Source organism: Coccinella septempunctata, chromosome 6, assembly GCF_907165205.1.
Source record: "Coccinella septempunctata chromosome 6, icCocSept1.1, whole genome shotgun sequence".
Taxonomy (NCBI): Eukaryota; Metazoa; Arthropoda; class Insecta; order Coleoptera; family Coccinellidae; genus Coccinella; species Coccinella septempunctata.
In genome coordinates, this window is record NC_058194.1 from 30,339,925 (window position 1) to 30,365,852 (window position 25,928).

At 37.9% G+C, this 25,928-nt stretch overlaps 4 protein-coding genes across 7 annotated transcripts in view; 3 read left to right on the forward strand and 1 right to left on the reverse strand.

Annotated features, from left to right (window-relative positions):
• Positions 1–192: 192 nt before the first annotated feature.
• On the forward strand, positions 193–2,053 carry LOC123315455. Its single transcript, XM_044901150.1, has 5 exons — positions 193–1,153; positions 1,203–1,302; positions 1,379–1,468; positions 1,538–1,693; positions 1,750–2,053. The coding sequence occupies exons 1-5, from the start codon at positions 657–659 to the stop codon at positions 1,807–1,809; spliced, it is 903 nt and encodes a 300-aa protein (XP_044757085.1). The 5' UTR covers positions 193–656; the 3' UTR covers positions 1,810–2,053.
• Positions 2,054–2,424: 371 nt separating this feature from the next.
• Positions 2,425–4,142, reverse strand: LOC123315065 (dihydroorotate dehydrogenase (quinone), mitochondrial). Its single transcript, XM_044900620.1, has 6 exons — positions 4,007–4,142; positions 3,741–3,947; positions 3,447–3,646; positions 3,204–3,395; positions 2,742–3,091; positions 2,425–2,688 (listed from the first exon to the last, which is right to left on the reverse strand). The coding sequence occupies exons 1-6, from the start codon at positions 4,019–4,021 to the stop codon at positions 2,492–2,494; spliced, it is 1,161 nt and encodes a 386-aa protein (XP_044756555.1). The 5' UTR covers positions 4,022–4,142; the 3' UTR covers positions 2,425–2,491.
• A 134-nt stretch (positions 4,143–4,276) lies between these two features.
• LOC123315615 (periodic tryptophan protein 2 homolog) lies at positions 4,277–9,296 on the forward strand. Its single transcript, XM_044901375.1, has 14 exons — positions 4,277–4,386; positions 4,443–4,555; positions 4,611–4,834; positions 4,888–5,240; positions 5,415–5,676; positions 5,733–5,900; positions 5,962–6,214; positions 6,269–6,443; positions 6,501–6,811; positions 6,873–7,020; positions 7,089–7,410; positions 8,557–8,631; positions 8,693–8,912; positions 9,034–9,296. The coding sequence occupies exons 1-14, from the start codon at positions 4,369–4,371 to the stop codon at positions 9,176–9,178; spliced, it is 2,787 nt and encodes a 928-aa protein (XP_044757310.1). The 5' UTR covers positions 4,277–4,368; the 3' UTR covers positions 9,179–9,296.
• Positions 9,297–9,975: 679 nt separating this feature from the next.
• LOC123314744 (spectrin beta chain, non-erythrocytic 1) overlaps positions 9,976–25,928 on the forward strand; it is a 34,280-nt gene continuing 18,327 nt past the window's right edge. For 2 of the 4 annotated variants that reach the window (XM_044900068.1, XM_044900070.1), the window contains exon 1: positions 11,424–11,932. In XM_044900068.1, coding sequence (XP_044756003.1) covers positions 11,872–11,932 — 61 coding nt within the window. In that variant the 5' untranslated portion in view covers positions 11,424–11,871. Of the gene's footprint in view, positions 10,244–11,423; positions 11,933–24,297; positions 24,436–25,928 lie in introns of those variants that run through there. The other 2 variants (XM_044900071.1, XM_044900069.1) reach the window with 2 other exon arrangements.

Below are 25,928 nucleotides of genomic sequence, written 5' to 3' on the forward strand. Positions count from 1 at the left end.
GTCTGCTTACTTCAAATTTCTTGAATGATCTGCGTTTGTTCATGCTATATAATTTATCAGACTAATACTGTGCATTATGTAAATAAAATAGAAATTCGTAACTTTAAAGTAGAACTTTGTGGAAACAAACTAATGTCATGTTATCTTAAGAAAACAAATAACTGGAAGGAGGGGTTAGGAACCAAAGTTAAAATTCAGAAAGTTTGTCGACCATACTTAAACATATTGAACAAACTAAGCTTTTTGGTGAATCGAAATTAACTTATCATTTTCTGGGTCATCATTTTCGGGAAAACTTCGGATGATTCGATTCGCAGAATTCTCCGGCGAGAAATGAAGATAGAAGGGAAGAAACCAAAGGCCTTCAGCTTTTTGTTATCGGTGTTTCGGATAACAGTGTCTTTTCCGAAACCTTTCAAAAACATCGATCTGTTCATGGCGGTGAAATTCTTCTTGATAGTGGGGTTGTTAACAGCCTTTCCAAGCTTCGGGCTCGGTAAACATATGGCAAAAATTTTCCACGCAGGTTATACCTAAATATCACCAAGCCATAAGCTGAATTGAGCGAAATTCGAATATTTTCAGGCTCCAAATATAGAAACGAGCAGATAAACGACTTGAATGCCGTCTTGCAATGTCTTCTAGCCGTAGGTTACATGGGAATCTTGTTGCTCATCGGGAATAGGATGCTCGGTTTCTTCCAGAAACTGCAGAGGAACAAACCGGATAGCATGGACGATGTGGTCAGGAAATTCGAGAAGTTTTCTGCAACGTACTACAAGACCGCTTTCTTCATGTGTTTGGTGTACGGTCTGGACAACACCTTCAAAGAGTCCAACTGCGCTTTGAAAGATATGATAGATGGCAATTCGACTTTGATCTGCGGCTCCCAGATCCCTATGTTGTTCCCCATGGGCTTGTCCCACTCAGTTCCAAGTTTTGTGAAGATCCTCAACTGGTTTGTACTGATGTATTATTTTCCAAGCTGCCTCACCGTCCCAGCTCTGGGTTTGGGAAGTATAGAACTGATTGTAGCAAGAATTAAACATCTGAAGAAAATGTTGAAGCGGTTTAGCTTCGAGGAAGAAATAAACGTCGCATTGGCTAAAAGTCATATGAGGAATTGTATAATATATTTTCTGGATATAAAAAGGTAAAGATTTTGTACGAAATTCAGTGCATATTTCACCTGAATTTTTCAGTTTGGCCGCTGAAATGAACAACAGTGTTAGTTTATTGTTCTTACCGCAATATACAGTAATGAGCACCATTTTGGCCCTGCTGGAGTATCAGATGATCGTTGTAAGGTCATGCTTTCTCTGCATAACAATTTTTCGTACATTCCTATATGATTTCGTATATAGAAAAACTTTTTCAGGAATTCAATGCAGCGACTGTCATTCGCTTCACAGGTTGGGCTTTCATGGAATTCATGATATGCATGAAGTGCCAAACTCTATTGAATGAGGTAAATCAACCTTTCTAGCCCAAAAAAATTAAAATTATAAAGAAACGGGAGATATAATTCGAATTTTAGAGCCTGGACCTGGCCGAATGCGTTTACGATATCGAATGGTACAACATGCCCCAAGAGGTACGAAGTATGTACAAAATATTCCATCTGGCCGCACAAAAACCGATACATTTTCAAGCCAAACCATTCGTCCCGCTGGACACCAAGTTCTTGATGAACGTAATTGAAAATATCGATCGAAAAATACGAACGTTTTAATGCACAAGAAATTTTAGGTAATGAAAAGTTCCTATTCGTTGATGATGTTTTTCCGGACTTGGTCGGATGAAATATAATTGGTTAATCTCAAGAAATGGCAGACCCACTGGCGTAGCAATGAAAAGTGTTTTTGAATTATATGAAAGTTGCACAAAACTAAGACAACTATAATTGATTCCGGTCAACATATTTAGGAAAATAAATTCTATTCATCTCTGCAAATAGCTGTTTTCTATTTGTACCAATCTCTCAGAAATTAGGCGAATGCTTCTACCATAAGAAGAATATCCATTTCCAATTGAATATGAACTGGAACAAGTTTAAAAGTCTTCGAAGTCGATCAGAATATGGGTAGATTTGGAAACCCAAAATCAGACCCTTTCTCTATGCCCAAAATCATAGAAATCTTTTCCGAACAAAGAACTACATATTAATGTTCTGTGCTCACCACCAATCATACCTAACCTAACATTCGACCGCCATTACTTTCTTTCGTTAAAGTTTCAATCTTCAATTGGTAAAAAGTGGAACGTTGGAAAAATGAGGGCGAATACATTTATGTCATATATGTTGACCAAATCATTTCTTTGTGGTTGTCTTTTCGATTTCCAGTCTAACTCTTGAAGCGCAAATCCGATTAATACGCGGGTTATATCTCAGAACAATGAAGGAACACGAAAAAGAAATAAATATTAATTAAAAAATATATATTTTATTCACAGAGGTAGACTGATAACTTATAATGATAGAAAAATGCTTTTAACTTGAGCTAGACTTCCCTACTGCTTCTCCAATTGTTTTATACCCATCCTTAGCCAATAAACTGACGAGCTCCTTTTTAATTTCACTAACTAGAGTAGGGCCTTCATAAACTAAAGCTGTGTAGATTTGCACAACAGTCGCACCAGCCTTTATTTTCTCATAAGCATCTTGACCCGAAGATATTCCACCCACACCTATAAAGTAAATTGTGAGGAATACAGAAAGAATTTGCTTTGATTTCACACACCAATTATGGGCATTCCTTTCGTTAATTTATACATATCGGCTACCATCTCTGTTGATAATTCTTTCAAAGGCTTGCCACTTAAGCCGCCGGTCTGCTTGGCTTCTTCTTTACAATTTAAAGTATCTGGTCTAGAAATGGTTGTATTTGAGACTATAAGACCGTCTACCCTACATTCCTTTTTACTGATTACTTCAGCTACATCTTTTCTTTCTTCGTAGCTCAAATCAGGAGCTAATTTCAGAAGTAGAGCGGGTCTGTTAGGAACTTTCCTAACTGCTTCAACTACAGGAACAAGAAGATCATGCAATTCTTTTTTGCCTTGCATATTTCTTAATCCAGGTGTATTGGGACTGTAAGGAATAAGCAGCAAAATTAAAGTGTGAAACGACACACTTTAGGAACACAATGAAGTCATTGAATTTTGAAGTAAACGCAATAGAAAGAACAAATATTGAAACAAACCTGCTAATATTTATAACGATATAATCAGCAACAGGACCAAATCTGATTATTCCTTTCACATAATCTCCAATAGGATTGGGAGAAGTTTTGTTTTTACCTAAATTTATTCCTATTATCCCATCAAAATTACTTTCCCTCAATTCATAAATACGCTGTAAAACTTTTTCATGACCATCGCTGTTAAAACCGTATCTAGAAAGTTAGAACTAGAATAACGGATGGATTTTTAATTCTCTATCGAACCTATTTATAACGGCTTTATCGTTTTTCAAACGGAATACTCGTGGTTTCTCGTTTCCCTCTTGAGGTAGGGGAGTCACAGAACCAATTTCTACGAAGCCGAAACCCATATCTTTAAGGCCAAGAATAGCTTCCGCATTTTTATCATAACCAGCGGCAATACCAACAGGATTACTGAATATTCTACCGAAAGCTTGTACTTTCTGAAAATGTTCAAATGAGCGGTTACATCCTAAATTAATAATTTTGTATCTTTTAGATACAGTACCATATTGCATATTAATACTGCTTACATACCAGTGACTGTGGATCACTGTATTTACTTTTAGGCAGAAGCCTGTATTTGTTTATCATAACAGAGAATCGGTGAGCCTGCTCGGGGTCAAGAAGATGAACTGCAGGCATAATGAACTTTTTGTAAAATTGTGTGTCTTCTTTATAAATGCATATTGCTGAGAAAACCCCAAAACCTAGTCCGCATAATTTGGCCATTTGTTTGAATTTCTGTAATACAAAAATATGAACAATTGAGATCAAATTTTGAGTGATAGAATCTAATTTACGTTAGTAGATGCCATTGTAGGAAATCTTTTTGGGACTTTGGGTAACAGAATCGAGGTCTATTGAAATCGAATATCTGAATTTGATTTGAAAATTTTCTCAAAATCTAATAAAAGAGGTTAGTCTGTGATTGATCAAAAAATTCAAGGTTAGTTTTCTTCTTTTTCTCTAAACTCTTTCATTAAGCAATAACAAAAAAAAGAACTAGTGAAGATTAATACACCTTCTATGCTTCATATATTCTATATTCTAACCTTGTTTTGTGTGTTTTTCGGTGAAGGTTATGAAGTAAACAATTTTTGAGGTTATATTAAAATATTTGAAGTGAATAGGTCTTGTGAATACGTATTTCTGGATATCAAAAATGAGGTTCTCGTACAAGGTAATCAAAGATTTTTATATTGTCCGAACTCCCAACTAATTCCTTTTAATTCACAGTTCAACAATCTGCTGGGAGTAGCTTATAAGAAGGGGAATCTGGTATTCACACCTGATGGAAACTCTCTCATAAGTTTGGTGTCGAATAAAATAAAAATTTATGATGTAAGAAAGTAAGTACGCAGACAAAAATCGTTTGCATGAAGTAATGAAATATTTCGTTTTCAGTTATAAAGTTTTTACACTCCCTGTTGAGAGTAGATTCAATTATGTTGCTATGGATTTGAGTCCAAACGGTTGCACACTAATAGCTGTAAATGAAGAGGGAGACGCTCACATGATTAGTTTAATTTCACTAACAGTCATTCATAGCTACCGATTCAAAGATAAAGTTAGGTGTGTTAAATTTAGTCCTGATGGAAAACATTTTGCCGTTTGTAAGGGAAATAACGGTAAGTTGAACTAACATGAAGTTATCTTCGTACTATTATCCTCTTCGTTCTAGTTTTCGTGTTCAAAGCACCCGGCCAGTTCACAGGCCAATACAACCCTTTTGTTATGGAAAGGGTTTTTCACACAGCAACAGGTGAAACAACCTGTCTGAGTTGGTCTTCCGATTCTCGTTTATTGGCAGTAGGTGCCAAGGACATGACTGTTAGGGTCCATGCTATGGACAAATATTCCAATTTCAAAATTATAGCATTGAGAAATCACACAGATAGTATTGTCGGCTGCTTTTTTGAAAAGGACACTTACGACCTGATAACAGTGAGTAAAAATGGACAGATGTGTGTTTGGGAATGCAATTTAAATCCTGAGGATTTGATTCCCAAAGGAACACAACCTAAGAAGAAAAGAGTGAGTACCTACATATTTCATTATATATTCTTATATGGTCTTTAACTTAGTGATAACACAACTAAATCCACTACCTTTCTCAAGAATCATTCTGTTTATGTAAACCGCATGAAAATCCATTTTTTTTTTTCGTCTTTGGTTCATAATATGTACTGATGTTCATTCTCATTCAAGAAGTTACATGATGATGATACGGAAGACAGCATTGATGAGGTAAAAGCAATAGAGAGATCAGAATCAGATATCATTAAAGCTCTAGAAAAAAATAGTGAAGATAACGTTGAGCTACAAATAGATGACAATATTGAGAGAAATGAGAGATTTTACTACAAAAAAATTGACAGGCATTACTTGGCTGACGAGCCAAGAAAAGATGATAGAGAAGCAGTTTTAACTTCTGTAGATTATCATTTGAACACAAAAATTTTGACAGTAGGTGAGTAAAACGTTTTTGTACTACCTGAACAGGTTATCAGAATAGTGGAATTTTAGGCTTTTCAAATGGTTCTTTCTACATGTACGAAATGCCCAACGTGAATGAAATAAATAGCTGTAACATTTCCAAAGCCAAAATATCAGCGATTTCGTTCAATGGTACCGGCGATTGGATTGCTTTTGGGTGTTCTACCTTGGGGGAGCTGATTGTTTGGGAATGGCAAAGTGAGTTTTTACAAACATTGACTACTTCGGAACAATTCTATTCTCTTCTCCACCTTTTTAGGCGAAAATTTAGTCTTGAAGCAGCAAAGCCACAGCTCGAGTACTTCCTGTGTCGCTTATTCTGTTGACGGAAAATGGGTGGCCAGCGGCGGGGAGGATGGGCTGATGAAACTGTGGGATGTAACCTCCGGATACTGCTATAAAGTTTTCAACGACCACTCGGATTCCGTGACATCTGCAGTGTTCTGTGGTAATAAGAAATTTGTGGTGTCTGCATCCCATGACGGCACAGTTCGAGCGTATAACTTGCAGAAGTATGGAGTTGGTGCAAATTGTTTGAATGTTTTTTTTAATTAACTCAATTTCAGCTACACTAACTTCAGAACGTTCACCGGAACCAGACCTGTCCAATTTATGTGTGTCTCGGTTGATTGTAGCGGAGAGTTTGTTGCTGCAGGGGCCCAAGATGTTTTTGAAATATACCTATGGTCTGTTAAAACAGGAAAGCTTTTGGAAATTTTGAGTGGGCACGAGGGACCAGTGGTAAGTTTTTAGAAAGATGGTCGTATGGATAGTTTGTATTGTACGTAAATTTTCTAGGGAAGTCTCAATTTTTCTCCCCTTATGACGAGCACTTTACTTGTTTCAACTTCCTGGGACAAAACGATGCGAATTTGGGATGCCATAGAGAAAAGTTCCGCTAATGAAAGTATACAATTGGCTTCAGATGGCATGTGTGTTGTTTTTAACCCTAAAGGACACGAAGTTGCTGTAGCCACATTGAACGGTCAGATACACATTTTCGATGTTAAGACAGCTTTGCAGACGGGCACCATTGAAGGTAGACGCGACCTTGGTAGCGGGAAGTCTGATACCGATCTGATATCAGCCAAAAAGAATCTGGAGGCTAAGTTAGTTTGAGTTTAATCTTTATCGATCAAAATCGTTACTACTTTGGATTTCGTGTTTCAGGGCATTCACAACTCTTTGCTACTCAGCAGATGGGGAATACCTTCTAGCTGGCGGACAATCGAAAAATATATGCATATATAATGTCAAACAAAGACTTTTGGTGAAAAAATTCGAGATCACTCAAAATAGATCGCTTGACGCCATGGACGTGAGTACAACAATTTCAGGAAAATTGGTGAAATTATATACCCCCCCCCCCCCCCTCGATTGTTGTAGGATTTTATAAACCGAAGAAAGATGACAGATTTTGGCAATCTGGCTCTGGTTGAAGAGAGAGAAGAAAGGATGGGTGGCAACGTGACGATTCGTCTGCCTGGTGTGAAAAAAGGGGACATGGCTGCTAGATCGCTCAAACCAGAGGTAAGGGTGTTTTCCCTTCAGTTCGCTCCCACCAATCAGCAATGGGCAGCGGCAACAACGGAGGGTATCGTTATTTACTCTCTCACGGTGGGCGCTACCTTCGACCCTTGGGATTTAGATATCAACATCACGCCGGCAGCTGTTAAGAAATCGGTCAGAGCGAACGAGTTTTCAGAAGGTAAGTACTTTCAGGAAATGAACATCGCCCAAATGCGTACCTTACATTGAGGAGAAAGGGGAATGCTCCTCCAGACGTGGTAGGTCCACCTTTAAGGGTTAATTCGTTTTTAAATCAGAGTCGGGCTTGCGCCACTCGCTGTTGGCGCTTCGACCAAGTTCAGGCTACAGTGACTATATACCCCCCACAGTGGCGACATAGGCTGCCTCATTTTCTATTGGTTGGCCATGTTTTGTCGGACGTCAAAATAACTGGTATTTGCATAGAACCTCTAACCTATATTATTATTTCTACGATTATTTGTCTAAGACCCGTTTGCACCAAGCGCACTTAGTGTTAAGTGTCCCTTAAGAAGAACCCTTAACTTAAATTACGTTGCACCTACTGTTAAGTGACATTTAAATGGCTAAAGCTAGCCTTTAATTTAAGCGCTCCTGTAATTACCACTTAGGTATTTAAGGGCGAGATTCTAACCTAAAATAATCTGTTGAACTCATAAACTGGCTGCAGAACTGCTGTGGTTTTTCTAACAACGTCAAGTACCTTTTATTTGACAATCCATTTTATTATCGATAATAATTCTAATTCAGCAACAAAAAGTTGTCACTCTTTGATAATAATATAAAAGCTTACTTGACACTGACTGACAGGACAATAAAGTTAGGTTAATGAAACGACAACGATCATCGGCAACCGACCAACCAATGAAAAGGCTTTATTGGACTAGAATGAAGTTGCACCAAAATAAAAAACTGAAATATCACTAGATATCAAAACTTAGGGGGCCCCTTACTTAAGATTCTTTTAAGCCGCAGTCGTGCAACTGGCAATAAAATTAAGCGTCCATTAACTTTAAACTTCGCTTAGTTAAGTACTCATTTTAAGAGGATTGGTGCAAACGGGCCTAATTCCTTGACAAAACATGGCGGATTTTTGACAGTTTTATGACCCGTTGTCGCCACTGTGGGGGTATATAGTCACTGTTCATGAATGAAACGCACAATCAAAAAATTCAGTAATAATCTAAATTGAGTAGAATTCCATGTTATGATTAATCAATTTGAACTGAAAAGCTTACAGGTCGAAAAGCTTCACGACCCCCAAAATTGATCTCATTATTTCCAATATTGACTTATTTAATTTCAGCCTTAATCATGTCCATAAAATTGAACGAGCCCAAGCTAATCAGGGAGACCATGGAAAGTATTCCATTTAAAGACAGTAAGTCTGCTATTAAGGTTATATATGTTTAAATTTCCAATTCCATCAATTTTTTTTCCAGTTGAACATGTGGTCAGCAATCTGTCTCTACAGTATGTCGAAAAATTGTTGATGTTTCTGGCTGAACTTTTAGAAGAGTCCACTCACCTAGAATTTTATTTGATTTGGGTGAAAAGTGTGGTCAGTGACCATGGTATCCGCATTAGGAAAAGTAAATGTTTGCCGGCGTTGTCAGCTCTTGAGAAGATTATCGATAGGCGGTACAGAGATTTGTCTAAGAGGTAAGGCTAATTCAACCCAATGTCATTATTGACAGCTTATGACATTTTGAATGACTTATAACCTAAACCTTCTTTCATTTGAGTTTGAATTTATGCATTCAATATTTTCTTTATTTTTCAGTAATGAATTCAACAAATATAATTCGAAACTTGTCTATAAACTGATACAAATAGCGCAGAAACAGTCTTCGAACTCTGACGTCGTAATGGAGAGTAAAGATGAATCAGATCAAGAAGATATCATGGAAATTGATGAAATTCTTTAGGTGGTCCATCACCTAATTCTTCAAACAACTACATAATAGATTTGTTAAAGATTCGTATATATTTCTGTATATAAAAATGATGTTATGTACGTGGTTTTATTAAAATTTTTGACAGAAATTTGTATTATTTCTTTCAACATTCAGATGCCGCTGTGTTGTCCGCACAGTTTTACCCGACGCGCAAAGATACGGTAGTACTTTTCAGTGAATTTATTCGTTTTTACCAGTTTTATCTTCTGTCAAAGAACACCCTGTGTAGAGTTATTGTGGAAGCCGGATGATTATCTCAAATCTAGGCAGAAGGTCGCATTCTTATCTGTAAATGTATTGCTGACAATCAAAAGAGTGTATATATATATATGTATATGTATAAATATATATATAACATTAAAAGGATATTGCCATATATATATATATCTATGTGTATATGTATATATTAAAAGGACGTTTCGACCATTTTTTAAAGGCAAAACTTTCAGTATATATATATACATATATCTATTTTATTTTACATATATATATATATATAACTGTGTTCAGCGACACCTGTTGGTTATAAATTTTTCCTGGGTTTGTGCCGAATTTCGAGAGGAAACTGTCCTTGTAAGATTGTGGTGCTCTCTATACGTTGTTGCATTAACAATTCTTCAGGCGTCTGTACCTCAATCTTCATTATTTCTATCTCTTTTTACCTGTTCGAGATAAAGCGGATTAGAGCAAGATAACAATAGGACAACAACATTCCTGATCAGCAGCGTCTTTCGGATAGGATTTTGCGGAATATGAACCTTCTCGTCAGTTAACCGATGGACACCTGTTGAGCGCTTGATCCTCCAATTGTTTGTACTTTTTTGTAAATGCTTAATTAAAGTTAAACGTGCTAGTTTTAGTGTTTTATTGAAACTTTGCAGAGGGATTATGTGAGCTCGACTGCTGTCAAATTACATTACATTGGCGAGTCTTACGTTGTTGATTCTTAGTTGAACTGTTGTTTTTTTGTCCGTTGTGAACTGACCTAGTCTTGGACTTTATTGGATTAGCAGAAAACAAACGAAAATCCTTGAGGTGAGTGAATGAAACAAAATGAAGGGTTGAACTGGCTTTTGTATTACAGCAAATAATAAATTGTACAGAATGAAAAAGTTTTTTTATTTGTTAAAAACTTCATAGTGACCTACTAGGGTAAAGGAAGTAGCCGAATCCGATTAAGTTTGCTAGATTACTCGGCGATTACTAGATCAATTGTTGCAGCTCCTTGCAACGATAAATTTAGGCAGGTGATTTATTCTGGAACGATGAGTAGACCGTCCGGTGTTAATGACTAACCGTCTTCATCTCTTTAATTAGCGCAATTCGGCAAGGAAGATGTGGTTAACCCGAGTTAGCGGTTTGTTGATCCGCTGATGATGTCACACACAATTTGACAACCCAGACTCATCGAGTATTTAATATATCACCTCGTTAAAATTCAGCATGACATCCTTTCGAATGGAAATCTGATAATTCGTTTACTCACTGAAAACTAATTTTTAAAAGTTGGTGAAAGTGTCTGTTGATTTCCATGATTTATTATTTCTGTCGTGTAATGAAATTCTGTGATTGTATGCGTTTCGGGGGGATAAAAATTTTGTTGATCATTCCGTTATTATAATTTTCAACGATTTCTTAAGCTTTTTACAATGCTGTGATTTTATTGTCATGAAAAACTTGCTTCAATCCAGAATATGCTCGTAATTAATGCGGGAAAATTTATATTGCCCCATTAATCTTCAATTTGCGGTTTGAAATTAGAGTGAAAGTCTCACCGAATACATTCCAAACTGGAAGTATCCAGTCCAACCATGAATTCTAGAAAGATAAAGAAGAAAATATAAAATTTTCACTGCGGCGGATTTGATTAACCCGATTATTTTTGTTTCTTGGCTACATTATTTCAAATTCTTCACCATAGATAACAGATATAGGCATAGAGAGCCTATTTTCTCAGAAAACATCGACTTTTTTTGACAAGTTTCAAAAATTCGATGAACAAATCAAGCTGTAACCTCAGCGTTAAACAGTCCATAGGGGAGTTCTTTCAAAAATTGAAAATCCTATTGGCAAACGGCTGTCTTTGCTTGTTGCATGTTGCCGAAACGAGCAGATAAGCGTAGGGAAGTAAAAAATAAAGAAATCTAGAGGCTAAATTCACAGAAATTCTTCAAAACAAGAAAACAACATTTTTATATTTTATATTAACGCTCGTGATACATCATGTGTGAATGAATAGATTCACCGAGGGATTTACGAATTGAAATTCGACACTATAATTGAAAAATGTTTCCTTCTTGATAGGCGAATAGGTTTAGTGTGTAGAAACACGGATGAAAATTCACTGGCACAGTATTTGGCTGTTGTACAACAATCCGATTAACAAGAGTTTTTTTTCACCTACTTGAATCCATACGACGTTACCTAGTAGCTCGGTGGTTTCTTTCCTTAATCAGTGCTATAATTGGAATGATGTTTGTGTTTGATAAATATCGTTCTTTTGTCTTATCAACCTGATATTCCCAATTTGCTTGGTATTATAGTAAAAGGGGTCTAATGTGCAAGGAAAAAATCGCTTCTGTCGTGACCTATTCGTTTAATATGAATCTGTGAAAATGAAGTGAGGTTTCCAGTGTTATTGTGTACCTCTACTTGGATATCACATGATGTACAGTATTGTGGAAAACGATGATGGTACCTTTGATCTTATCGAAGCTAATAACGGCAAGTTGAATGCTATTAAAATAAATATAAACCTAGTTTATTTACGTATCTACAGCTTGATTCGTCGAAGGATTCTATTCAGTATGAATCTATACGATCGTTGATTGGATTAAACTTTTTGACATCCTCATAATTTTTCTTCGGGATTCAGTTTGACCATTATCTCAGTCTTCCTCCATAATTTTTGACAAAATTCTCGATCTTTGAGTATTTGAGGTTTCGGGAATTGACGACAACGGAAATAATTTTGTCCTGTTTGGTTCTTGAGGTACTTGCAGGTTGCTAGATAGAAAAGGGTTCTTGCTCCACCGAAGCTATCCTGAAAAATCGAGATTTATAATATTGAAAGAGTATAAATCAATAAGCCAATTTATTGTTTTTATTTTTTGTTATTCAGAGAAGAGAAGCATATTTATATTCTCGCTTTACGACATGTGGAATATCGATAATATAATGGGAAAGAATGATAAGTTTTCGAAACGTCATCAATGAGAAACATGACTTACTAGTCATTTTAAGTTGTTGTTTACCAACAACTTGAAATGTATGTACGGAATAGAAAAAAAGGGTATTTTTCCAATCATTTACAATCTTTCCTAAGCTTAGATCAATAACAAAAACACAATCTTATCTTCATATACTGGAGGCCTTTTAAAAAATTATCTAATTGTATGGAACCATTCAAAAACTTTCGTGCTCAGTGAGGAGGATCTTAGTCTTAGCTTTTCATTGGTTCACAGCAGCTTTGCCAGACTTTTCGAAAGCTGTCATATAGATTGGCCCCAAGAGGCAATACTCCGAAGAAAATTTGTGACTTGTGACGAATTCACTTACTTCTCCGACGAGCAGGAGGACCACCTCGAAAATCCTGAACATTCTCACTATCTTCATGTACCACACGTCGAATTTGTCGCCCTGCATGAATAGATCGGTGGTAACAGCTCCAGGGTCTGCTGAGTTAACCGTGATGTTGTATTTTTTAAGCTTCGCACCAAACTCTTGAGCGGCAAAGATGTTGCACAACTTCGAATTGCAGTACAGTGCCCAACTGGTACAAACCCCTTCTTCGAAATCTATAGGATTCAGATCGGTGTCGAGGTTATCTGTGGTCAGGGTGGAATATAAGGCCTGGACGGAGCTTGCAAACATCACCCTTGGCTCGGGGGAGGCTTTCAGAGAATCTAAAAATTGGAATGACGAAATAACCAAAACAATTAGTTCATTTTTCTGCGTCACTGTTGACTATGTTATTGAATTTTCTAGAGACCCTACATGACAGTTATTTATGCCATCTACATGGAGCACAAATGAAATTGACCACTATTATTCCACATTTTTCATAGATTCACTCACCTACGAGCAAGTGGGTTAGGAGGAAGGGTCCAAAAAAATTGACCTGCATAACTTTGTTCAGTTTATCATCGGTAACCTTAGTTTTGGACACACCCACGCCAGCATTGTTTATAAGAATGTCTATCTTGCCCTCGTTTACGTTCACATCTTCAGCAAACGCCCTTATGGAGCTCAGTGAGGCCAAATCCAACTTTTTCCAAGTCACTTGTTGGTTACCGGTGATGGCTATTATGCGATTCTTCGAATCCTCTGCCTCCACCACGTCAGCTATGATGACCCTGCATCCCCTCGAGGCTAAGAGGGTGGACAAGGCGTATCCAATTCCTGCAAAAAATCAAAGATTATCACTTTTCGCGAGTCGGGAAAACCTCACCGTTATTTCCCCCAGTCACTAGGGCTGTTTTTCCGACCAAGCAAGTGGCATTATCCGACTTCCCGACGCGGGTCACTAGATTGAAGAACCACCTGACCGATAGGTAGATCAGCATGAGGTAATGGAGGAATATGTCGACCATTATGGGACGCGGTTCGTTCTGATCTGAGTTTTCATGGGGACTGCGTCGATACAGTCCCTGTTTCTTCATTTTTCCGACCAATTATGACCGTTATTGTTATTGCTTTTTTTTGTAAGACGAAGTGCTTCGTGGTCAAGCCCATGTCGAACATTTGTTAACTCAATATTTGCTCGTTTGTACCGGAAGTGTGGACATAAATTTGCTTCTGAATATACAAGGTGTACTCGAAATTGAGTAACTCCTCAGAAATCATTTTATTAAGGAAAAGAACCGATTCAACGTACATTTTATCAGTCTACCTATCAATGGAATGGATTAGTAACTCCAGATTTAGAAGCTTTTTATACAAAACGCCCAAATTTAAATCAGAAATTGGGGTGAATGTGCTATGATTACATTACATGCAGTGGAATTGGGAAACCTTGTTTTTAAGGCAATTGTCGCACAAAAAGAGAGAATTTAACATTTCGAGTGATACCTTCAAATTATCCTGAGAGATTTTCTCTCATTTCTTCTTGAAACGCTACAAGGACCATATAAAGATTTGTTCATTCAACACTGTCAACTAATTATCAAGGGAAGCCAGAGTCGGTGAAATGAAATACCTTTCAAAAGCCCGTAAACAATTGTTGCATCGGCATGGGATATGAGAACAGGGATAGGATAGATTTTTATATGGTCTCGAACCGTGACAATCAAGTCAGCTTTCAATAATTTATACCTATTAGATTACACAACAATGCGCAGAATGATGCCTTTAAATATGGCAAAATGACACTGCGGTTATACATAAATACATAGTATTACCTTCCAAGCATTTGCAAAGAGAATGTGAGCGTCTTATATGGCGATATACCATCGAGTTGTCAAATGTTAGGAATTTTTTGTGATCGGTCACCATAAGGGCTTGAATTTTCTATTCATTTTTCTGATTTGTCTTCAGGATCTGATAATTTCGTCAAGAATGAATGCAAAAAGGATGAATCGAAACATAGTTATTCCATATCCTCAAAAAATGACATACTGAAACTGATAACAATTGTGGTATGTCGTGTAAAACGTTCAGAGCTATGCCCAATTCTCACCACGAATAGATAAAATGAATAATGAGACCTTTAACACCTAATTTGATGGCGTTCTTCGCGTGATTCTTGCGAACTTTATTGAGTGTCCCACGTAGAATTCATTCGACATATTATGGTGTTCTCAACTCTAGTAGTAGTAAGTGCTTTCAGTTTGCTAATCGTTGAAAAGAATCTGATGAGAAGGTCGACTAAATGATTATTATCGTAAATTTTGGACTTGTTTCCGTTTATGTTTATGGTTTTTTAATTCGAGTAAATAGTTTTTTCATATCAGTAGTTATAAAATATATATTAGTTACTGTTCACTGTTGGAAAATTCTCTAATAACTACAATTTTTATCAATTATTTTTACCATATTCATACATTTTATATAAAATGTGTCTCTTTCATTAATATTTCATTTTGAGTGGTTTCTATTCAAATACAGCTTTCTGAATTTTTTCTCATATGATCATATTTTGGAAAATATTTCATATCAAAGCCAAAAATGAATAATCTCTATGGATTTCGAAGAATTCTTCACATTTTGTATGATTTGAATGAAATAAACTCCTCTTTATCTGATGATTAACGCCATTGAGTGTGAAAAATAAAGAGAAAAATCTAAATGTTGCCATATCGGCGAAAATTTCCTCAAGTACAGGATAAACTTGCTGGTCATCTGCGAACAAATCTTTCTCGAGCCAACTCAATGGACGCTTGTCGAAGATTTCTCGATCCTGCCGTAATCTGATACTACGACACGAGGAAACGTGCTAACGTGCAGCGAAACGGGGAGCAAGAGTAGAGGAAGAAAAAAAAGGTTTGAAAGGAGCTCGCAGCTCACACAGCTGTGGGCCCCAGACCACGGCACCTAGAAGACCGAGAGACCCCGTTACCGGTGTTGATGGCGACCAGAATGCCCCAGGACCAGCCCATCGAAGGTCGGCATTCTTCCGATAAGTTATCCGGGCGCAGGGGCGGATTAGGATCGCCAGGCAAGGAAATTCTAACCGCGCGGTAAGAACCGCGTGCGTTTTGCTCAATGCGGTCGATATTGTTGAGTGTGGTATATTTTGCCATCTGCCTATACTCTGCGACCATAACTGTGCAAGCGGTTGCAGAGTGTATACAGGGTGAGTCTTTGACTCGTCCAAATATTTCAACAGTAGATTCTTGAGGTCAAAAGAAACACTTTTTTCCTTTACCATTTTTTCCGAATCGGCTCGGTTTGAAAGATACAGGCTGTTGAAAAACCATGAAAAAATGTCATTCTTCGTTCTTTCTCACAAACGGTTCCATCAAATGAATTGAATTTTGGCATATAGTTTTTCATTTATTTGATGAATCTTTCTCGAACACAAAGTATCACCCACGTCTTCCAGTTTTCTCATTATGACCATTACCTACCACGCTATCTAATGACTATTTGAACGTTTTCGAGTAATTTGATGTTCAAAATTAAAAAGTATCTGTAAAATTGGCTACTTTGGCTGAACACAACTTTGAAAGATCCACAGATGTCACAGTTTTAGCTATTATAGTAATTCTGAAAGTAGTTTTGTTTATTCAGAGGTGGCACAGTTTGTTATGAAAACTCAAAATGGCTACAATGGTATAAGAATAAAAAGTGTTTATTTTGACCCGAATAATCTACTGTTGAAATATTTATTCCAGTCAGAGACCCTGTGTACACTTTCGTTTGTAAACTCACTTTTAATTGCTGCCATGAAGCTGAATAACTGTTTGAAAATGTAAAAGATTGTTCAGAATGTATCTAGCCGAAAATACAGAATTTCACTATTCACATTGGTATCTGCATGAAAAATCTGCCCTAGGATCCCTAGGATTTTTCCGGGAAATTACTGAAGGGATTGAAAGAAACTCGGTACAAAAATGGAGCTGTCTAAAGGCTGGTCCCCCCCTGCATTAAGAGGCGTCCCCGTCACAGTCGGCCTGGGGCATCCTTACGCTCTGACTCCGTTTCTGACTGGTCGGATAGGTTTGGTTTTTAATAACGTGACCTTCTCTCGTGTCCTTACATAATCGTTTACGCGCCAAAGAAATTGTATCTTCCGCCTCGATATGTTCGAGAACAAAAATTGAGGGGTGGTTCATCACTTTTTTCTTTCGTCAATGAAAACTGAGGTGTCTGGGGACTGAATTGTCCTGACCATATACCAGTTCTGATATTGTGCATAGTTTTTAAGGCGACACCCATATAAATTGGACATAAAACGAGTATGGGTTATGGCAGTTATGTAAAATGTCAGAGATAGGAACGAGTGCAATCTGCATTTGGATTCCGACATGTGAAGAAACTTTGGTGCAATCAGATTATATGGGTGTAAAGGTACCACACACTGTCAGTCTTCTGAGACGAAAGTTTTGCCATCTTTAGGCCTTTAGGGAGCTGCATATGAGGAGGGGCTTCTAAAAAAATATACGAAAGATCCACACTACTTTTTGACAAGAAACATCCCTTTGTTTGTCGTTCTACAGGGAGTGGCGAAAATGTAGGAGATAATTCCTTATAAACATAAGTATTTTGTGAAGTAATATGGATTGATAAAGCAGCATGTCGAAAGAGACAAAATAGAAGATAATCAAAGCCGTTGCTAGGCCTCAACTGACTTATGGATCAGTTGCCTGGGGTTTCGCGGCAAAGAGCCACATCAAAAGAATTCAGGCCACTGAAAACAAGCTGCTACGATGTGCAATAGATGCACCTTGGTTTGTCAGGAATAGACAGATTTATAGGGACCTAAAATGGGAAACCATAAGGGAATTCATGAACAGAAAAGCAGAGAAATTATTCGAAACAGCGAAAAACCATCCGAATCAAGAGACTAGTGGACTACGACCCAGAAGAAGACAAAAGGAGAATGCGAATTTACCGAAGGAGACCAAGAGATCAAAGTTTAAAGGCAAATGCCCGGAACCAATATTCAAGAAGCAGTTAAGGGTTTTTAGTGGGTCTCGAGCTCAGGAGAGTGAGAATCCCCACAATTGTTCCCCCTCAGGAGAGGGTGGTTCGTCTGACTTACAGATTTTCCCCCTGCTACACCAAAAAAAAAAAATATGGATTGATGATAGTTCATAAACAAACTAGGAACTCCACTACATGTTATAGCTTGGGAATGTGGATGGTTGTCTTACTGGCAACTCATTGAACACGGTTCAAGCTATAGAAATTCCTGTAAAAGCTAGATTTCATCGACTTGGCAATCACAATGAGAGAATGCTTCTCGTACATGAATGCTTTAAAAGCTTTTCAAAGTGCAAGTAACCGTGTGTCTCTTATCGACAACGTGGAGATTGTATAGCGAAAACTGGATGCTGAATGGACCACAATGGGAATGTAACATTAATTGCTGCTGGCAAATTGAATGGCACCATTGATTTTGTCGGTTCGTTTGTTAGTCAGATACATTTGTATGCGGTTTCGTCGTTATCGATATTTTCACGATTTTTGTCCTCCGTTTCGTGCGGCACGCTTGTTGGTAGTTTTGAAGTTGACTGCGGCGAAAAAACACGTAGAAAGGTAGGCATCTAGTTAGAAAATCTGTACAGAATTCAGCAGAAGTATTTCGCTTTTTTATGGTTGAAATCGGTTTTCACCTGTGTATTATTCTGCTAAAATAAATCGTTTCCATCGTTTCGTGTAGTTTTTTTTCCAGGTCTAAATGTGATACATATTCTGAAAGAGGAACTCTTCTAGTTATAAATCTGAGAATTTCATCCACCTCGGCACAATTGTTCGATCTTGAGGAAGTTTCAACTGACCCCATCTTTTTGGGAATTTTTCGATGGTCAATTTGCGAGTTGTTTTTCTTCCAGGAAAATTATCGCCGATCTAAATGTGATATATATTCTGAAGGAACAACTCTTCTAGTTATAAATCTGAGAACTTCATCCATCTCGGCACAACCGTTCGGTCTTGAGGAAGTTTCAACTGACTACATCTTTTTGGGAATTTTTCGATGGTCAACTTGCGAGTAGTCTTTCTTCCAGGAAAATTATTGCAGATCTAAATGTGATACATATTCTGAAAGAGCAACTCTTTTAGTTCTAAATCTGAGAATTTCATACATTTCGGCACAACCGTTCGGTCTTGAGGAAGTTTCAACTTATCCCATCTTTTTGGGAATTTTTCGATGGTCAACTTGCGAGTAGTTTTTCTTCCAGGAAAATTGTCGCAGATCTAAATGTGATACATATTCTGGAAGAGCAACTCTTCTAGTTATAAATCTGAGAACTTCATCCATCTCGGCACAACCGTTCGGTCTTGAGGAAGTTTCAACTGATCTCATCTTTTTGGAAATTTTTCGATGGTCAACTTGCGAGTAGTTTTTCTTCCAGGAAAACTGTCGCAGATCTAAATGTGATACATATTCTGAAAGAGCAACTCTTCTAGTTATAAATCTGAGAATTTCATCCATCTCGGCACAACCGTTCGGTCTTGAGGAAGTTTCAACTGATCCCATCTTTTTGGGAATTTTTCGATGGTCAACTTGACGATTGACGATTTTTGGTCAACTTGCGAGTATTTTTTCTTCCAGGAAAATTACCGCAGATGTAAAAGTAATACATATTCTGAAAGAACAACTCTTCCAGTGAAAAATCTCATAATTTCATCCATTGCGGCAAAACCGTTCGGTCTTGAGGAAGTTTAAACTAACTCCATCTTTTTGGGAATTTTTCGAAGATCAACCTTCGACATGTGAACATCCCAGATGAAAGACATTTCCTGGCTTTTTTATGGGTTTTAAGCTGTGGTCTTTTAAATTAGATACTGATTCAACAGCGCTGCAATTGAAAGGTACCAAATATCATCTCATATCGTTCGTACATTATTCATTATTCGTAGGGTATGATTGAATTCAAACCAGATTAAGTTACCTAGATTTCCATTGTTCCAATATCTAGAAATATCCTGCCAGATGACGATTGGCTCTTTTTACTCTTCGACGGAAACCGCGTTAGCGGTGACAAATTCCAGCCAATTCTATAAACGGCATATATCCGGGGAGTAGACAGGCGAAAGACCCCTACGGGAGTGTTTAAATTAAGCCGGAGTTACTGCTGCCTTGATTCCTCACTCATTAAGGTTCCCTTTTCCCTCAGTTTCGAAACAATAAACACGGTACAGGGTGAGCGGAAACGCGCTACTAGGTATCTAGATGTGTGCGTTACCAATGTCGGGAGATCTGGGTTGAAGTTGTGGTGTTTGGTGGTGTGGATCTGAAGAAATGGAGCTGTATTTGCATTTCCTCAAAAATGAGACCTGTAAGTAGGTTTTTGTGTGTGATTTTTAATCGGAGTTGAAGGTGGTCTTATTTCTGGAAAATATTCAGTGGAATTTAGTTTAATTTCAAACCTCTCGCGTTAGCTATTGTTAAATGATGGCAGTAGTTGAAGTAGATAGAAGTAGATTCTGTAGCTACTTAGTAGCATGCGTTGCTTGCTGGTTCCATTTCCAGAAGGAAACGAAACTTCCCCTTAGGTACTTGATCTAGTAGATTCTCCTCTTGATTATAGTATCCCACCAGAAGATTGGATCAAAGAATTGATGTTTTTCAGTAATAGATTAGGCTAAAAATTGTTGTAATTTTGAACCAGTTTTTTACGTAGCAAACCAGTAGATTCTCTTTCCAGTAGAATATCTGAATTGCGAAAGGGCCATCATTCCCGAAGTGAAACTAACGTTCCAAACGAGCTAAGAATGTTAAAATTGAAGAAACGCCCTTGCCTTAGAGACCCTATTATGTTGGGTTCACGCAGTATTCTTTTTCCTAAGAACTAAGATCTAAGAAAGGAACCAATCGAATTGGCACACTTCGATCACGTGAACGCCATCCGCCAATGAGGATATCTGAGGTCTTAGTTCTTAGGAATACTGCTTGACCCACCATAACCTGAGGGCCAAAAGTATCCCAACGTTTTCTCTCTTATCGGGCTTGGAATTACAACAAACTGGAACAACTGAATGATCGCACGTGCAAATGGCACCGAACAGTTGAAGAAATCACTGCTCTGATACTTCGATATGTACGGTGTGTCTCAGGAATGCGACAATGGTATATCGCGGCCAATATAGGCATTTCACGTTGTGGCTGGAACGCAGTTCGGATTTTTTCACGCAGCGTCACTGTTTTCCACTGCGACATTCACGGAATTTATTACCGGATGGTACGAGGATACCCGTTTCTGCATGACTCACGTGACTGTTTTAGATCACGCCGAAAAAGTTGCTCCTTTCGGCGCATAATTCGCGAGTTCTCGAATATTGGGAGATGAAAGAGCTACTGAATTTCGTTCTTCAATTAGTGATAACTAGTATGGTCAGAAGATTCTCCTTGTAGGTCCTGCCTTTTGGATAGATTCATCTTTTAGGTAGATTCGTCTTCTACGTGTGATCTTCCCAATACTATCTCTAATCGCTCTACTCATTCTGCAGTGAGCTTAATACCTATATTTCCCAATGTGTTTTTAGCCTTCAGCATCGAGTACTTCGACCACAAGGATGAAATTGATTTTATTGTGAATAAAACCTTGTATTGCAAGTCAGTTGGTATTAGATTCATTTATGCTCTCGTGTTAAAACATTCCCGAATAAAATGTTATTTAAAATACTTATATAAAGAATAACTATTATGTACTTTCTTCTGGCAGAATCAATGCTAAATAGCAAAGCGATAATCGAAAAAAATCAGGATCATCAGTTGTAAAGTCCCAATCAGAAGCTTATTGACTGTTTTGCTGGTCGAATCAGTAAAACCATTGAGTATTGAGTGTAATACTCAATGTCAAAACCAAGTTTCATCCTCAGCTATGAACGCGTTGTGGCAATTGACGCGTTTTAGCATGTTTTCAGCGGTTAAGCGCCACTATCGTCATCGTTATGCTAAAGAATCTGCCTTATAATGTGAAACCATGTTCGTAGCTCACTTTGATCACAATCTTTCTTCCATTTGGAGTTGGGCTTGCAATATTTCGTAAATATTGAATCTAATTAACCTTGGTTTGATGTTCTTTCTTTAACCTGGAACGTTTTTGATAGGCTGTCACCGGCAAATATATAAGTAGGACTAGAATCGGCTTCCATACTTCAATTTCCGCATATCACACTCTGAACTGCACCCTTGCAGTCGAATCCTGGACTGTGAAAAGGAGAAATTCGCGTATATCGAAGATTTCCTCTTTACGTTTCTCACTGCTGAGAATCGTGCAAACCATGGCGCATTCCACTCCAAGGCGTTGTACAATCGGTCACGATTCTGGTGTCGCTTATACAATTAAGGTTTTCGTGCTCAATGATCGGTTAGAACACTTGGCATGTCGGTAAACACGGATCGTATGACGCGGCGTGAGATCACGGTCTTGAAAAAGCAAAACTACAGAAGATCTTGCCCGTTTGGAAGATTGGGGGGTCCAGTAAGGAGCCTTGAGGGACTCCCGAAAGGGAAAGATGAAAGAAGATCGAAAATTTGAACATTTACGCCTTAAGCTGGGTAGGTACTGACAAACGACGAACTTCGTAACATCGTCGCGCATCAAAGGCTCTTCTTGTTTGAAGCGGATGCAGAGTAGTTGATCTCTTTATGCTCTGGTGAATGGAAATTCTTGGTCGTCTAGAGTTACCTGAAGACGCGAATACCAGATGCAAATGTCCCAGTAGTTACGATGCACCTCCAATTTCCGCCTTCCATCGTAAACTGTTATTCAACGAAGTCAAATTAGCTCTTTAATGAACGCATACTCACGTCTAACATTTATAAATCTGAGAAAGTGAAAGTCATCCTTAAACAGGATTCCTTAACACGTTCAACCCGTGGATATATCGGTCATTCCTTGAGAAGGCATTTAAAATGCGCTTTCTTCATTTTTGCATCCGCAAAATCAGGGGTGTGTTGTTTGATTAATGTTAAGCTATCTGTGGTGTGCGCAGTTTGTTTTGCGATATGATGATAGTAAGATTGCTGCTATGATGCGACATAAAGGGTGTACCCTAGAATTATTTTGTCCATTGTAGTGTGTGAAGAAATTAGTTTTAGGAATTAACCCCAAATACTCAAGATTTTCAAAGGCAGACCTCAGCATGTAGAATCAGATCAAATGGATCCCCAGGAATGCTAGAATTCCAGGGCACAAGGTTAACGGGTTCATTAGCAGTCTTTTTCAGAGTGAAATCACGTCTTACATAAGATGCAATAAAGCTCGTGAGAAATCTGCAGCATTTTCTCGACGGGTATTCCACGAAAACGTATGGGATTTCACATCGGTTCTCGTCTCTCAAAACAATACCATTCATTTCTTCCATTTCCTGAGAAACAACGTACAATTAAAAAAATTATTACTATTTCCCGAACGCATCCGTTCCGTTTTTCTGCGAATCATAATTCTATGATCTGGATTTTGACATTTTTCATTTCTGTGTAATTTGACCACGTTCAACAAGTGATAGACTTCTAAAATTACGTGTATGAAAATTTTATTGGGTGTTAATTAGTCGCTAGGCCTTTGGAACGGCGGAACAAGGACTGGTGTGTTCCGATATGACCTGGAAATCGCGCCGGGTGAGCACAGAAATGACGAAACCGAAAAATTATTTCCTGTCGAACAATGGCGGTCATTGTTCGCAGAAACACATTAATCCGGAATCGTTCTGCACCATAGTTTCAGACGGATCGCCTGAAATTCGAACCTGCGTTCCATTTTGCCGAGGGATAATGACTTTGCGAATTGCGGGGCATGAGGAGGAGGACAATGGTTAAAAACTTGAGTATGGATTCCTCTATTTTGTCATATGCTCCATATCGCGACTGAGAAGTCGTGAATTTTCAAGTTTAACAATGGTGGAGTGTCAGTTGTCAATTTGACGTTGAATTGTGATATGTCAAGATCATAGACATATGAAATTTTGACAGATGCAGAATCTTTGGTTGTAATTTTCACACTAGTATTTATTATTTTCAGTTTTGTAATTCGTAAATCGTATTCTTTCACTAGTACGAAAGATTTCTTTTGTGTTTTACATAGAAGAATTACATCGACACCCATATTTTATTTTTGACGTCTCTAAACTCGAATGCATTATGACGAAGAATAGAACAGGACACAGAGTTGATTTAACCGTAGGACAATTAATTACGCATACTACCCTTCGTAGTATATTCGACTACTTACTACTTATCATTCTAGCATTATTTTTATTTTTTCTGCATACTGCGTATATCATCAGCTTGATGGTTTCGCTCAATCAAACTGACTCATTTTATGGATGAAACAGTAAGATGGTCATTTCCCCAAATAGATCAATCCATTCAATTGAATCGAGCAATAGTCGACTAATAAGGTAATTTACCTTCGTGCATCTGTCATCGGCAATCACTGAGCAAACATCCTAGCGATAAGAACGTCCCAGTCATATGATGAAACAACGTGTAATCTGAAAATTAGTACGTGATTTACGGTGGAATAGTTGAAAATTGTTTTTTTTTAGTGATTGTGTTCCTTTTGGTGTTATGAGACGTTCTGTGGACGAAGGAAGTTACAGCTTTGATCATGGTATGCCTCGAACTGCGGATTTTTCATGAATCCTGGCAATTTTAGTGAAATCTAATGAATCTTCATATTCGAGCCTTAATCGCCAGAAGAAATTGAAGGGAATAATAGAGTTTTGGGGAGAAAATCAAAACTATTTCACAGAACAACTAGTACGATAGCAGATTCTTAAGACATTATTCATAATAGAGTGAGAATGAATCAATTTAATCGATTTCGATGTCGCTATAACAACTTCCCGTTTCCTTCTAGTGGCACCGTGCACGTTTTCTAACAGTACCAACTAATTTGTCGTGGGTGTATGCACGGCAAACACCCACAAATGACAACTTTGAATGTTAAAAATGACTCATGTTCTCGAGAAACAATTACATACATGTACCCATCATGCTGACCAACAAATAATTCCGTATGCGCTCTATGTTTCAGGCAACGATCGTTTCATTTGCATTTCTCTGTTCCCATTCCGACGTTCACAGTCAATTAGAAGCAATAACAATGTGCAAATTATGTTTATAAATAATTCTCGCTCGTAAAATACCCCGTAAGCGAGAAAGAGATGATATTGCTCTTGGGCTATTGTAATTGTTTTCTGTGCTGGGCACTTACGTGTCAGTTGCCGTTGATCGTTTACTTTTCCAGTAATTGGCTGTGCTTGACCCTCTGGGTTGTTCATAGTCCTCTGCTCGAGCTCCAATCAGGAGATTTCGACCAAATTTTGATTGTAAATATAAATATTGGTGCAAGGCTAGACCCTTGTGGGAACCCCTTCTATACTTGAGTAGGTAAACATTGTACCTGTCTTTACGATAACAAATGACTGGTGCATAAAGTGGAAAATCAAGCTCAATGGACAAAAGAGCCAAGCAATATTACTACAGAAGAGAAGAATGCGACCCACAACGAAACTGGAAGTTGACGGCGAAGAAATCGACTGGAAAAATGAAGCCAAATATTAAGGAATAACGCTTGACAAAGGACTTACTTGGAAAAGTCATATCAAACAAGCAATCGACAAAACGAAAGCAGCGATGAATAGACTCTACCCTCTGATAGGAAGAAGAAGCCACATGTCGAACAAGACAAAACTGAAGATAATCAAAGCCGTTGCTAGGCCTCAACTGACTTAAGGATCAGTTGCCTGGGGTTTCGCGGCAAAGAGCCACATCAAAAGAATTCAGGCCACTGAAAACAAGCTGCTACGATGTGCAATAGATGCACCTGGGTTTGTCAGGAATAGACAGATTTATAGGGACCTAAAATGGGAAACCATAACGGAATTCATGAACAGAAAAGAAGAGAAATTATTCGAAACAGCGAAAAACCATCCGAATCAAGAACTCAGGAGACTAGTGGACTACGACCCAGAGGAAGACAAAAGGAGAATGCGAATTTACCGAAGGAGACCAAGAGATCATTTAAAAAGAGATTAAAATAAGAACAGAAACTTATTGAAAAATCCAATGAAGTGTTATGCAATAAAAGATAAACACATA

Bases quoted from the DNA above. Each gene is read 5' to 3' on its own strand.
- LOC123315065 (XM_044900620.1), bottom strand. The intron at 3,092-3,203 runs GTTTGTTTCAAT...TATTCCTTACAG, and splicing joins ATCGTTATAAATATTAGCAG to TCCCAATACACCTGGATTAA. The intron at 2,689-2,741 runs GTGTGTGAAATC...TTTACTTTATAG, and splicing joins GAAAGGAATGCCCATAATTG to GTGTGGGTGGAATATCTTCG.
- LOC123315455 (XM_044901150.1), top strand. From the start codon at position 657: ATGGGAATCTTGTTGCTCATCGGGAATAGGATGCTCGGTTTCTTCCAG. The intron at 1,303-1,378 runs GTAAGGTCATGC...AAACTTTTTCAG, and splicing joins TGGAGTATCAGATGATCGTT to GAATTCAATGCAGCGACTGT. The intron at 1,469-1,537 runs GTAAATCAACCT...TTCGAATTTTAG, and splicing joins GCCAAACTCTATTGAATGAG to AGCCTGGACCTGGCCGAATG.
- LOC123315615 (XM_044901375.1), top strand. The intron at 5,677-5,732 runs GTGAGTAAAACG...GTGGAATTTTAG, and splicing joins CACAAAAATTTTGACAGTAG to GCTTTTCAAATGGTTCTTTC. The intron at 5,901-5,961 runs GTGAGTTTTTAC...CCACCTTTTTAG, and splicing joins GATTGTTTGGGAATGGCAAA to GCGAAAATTTAGTCTTGAAG.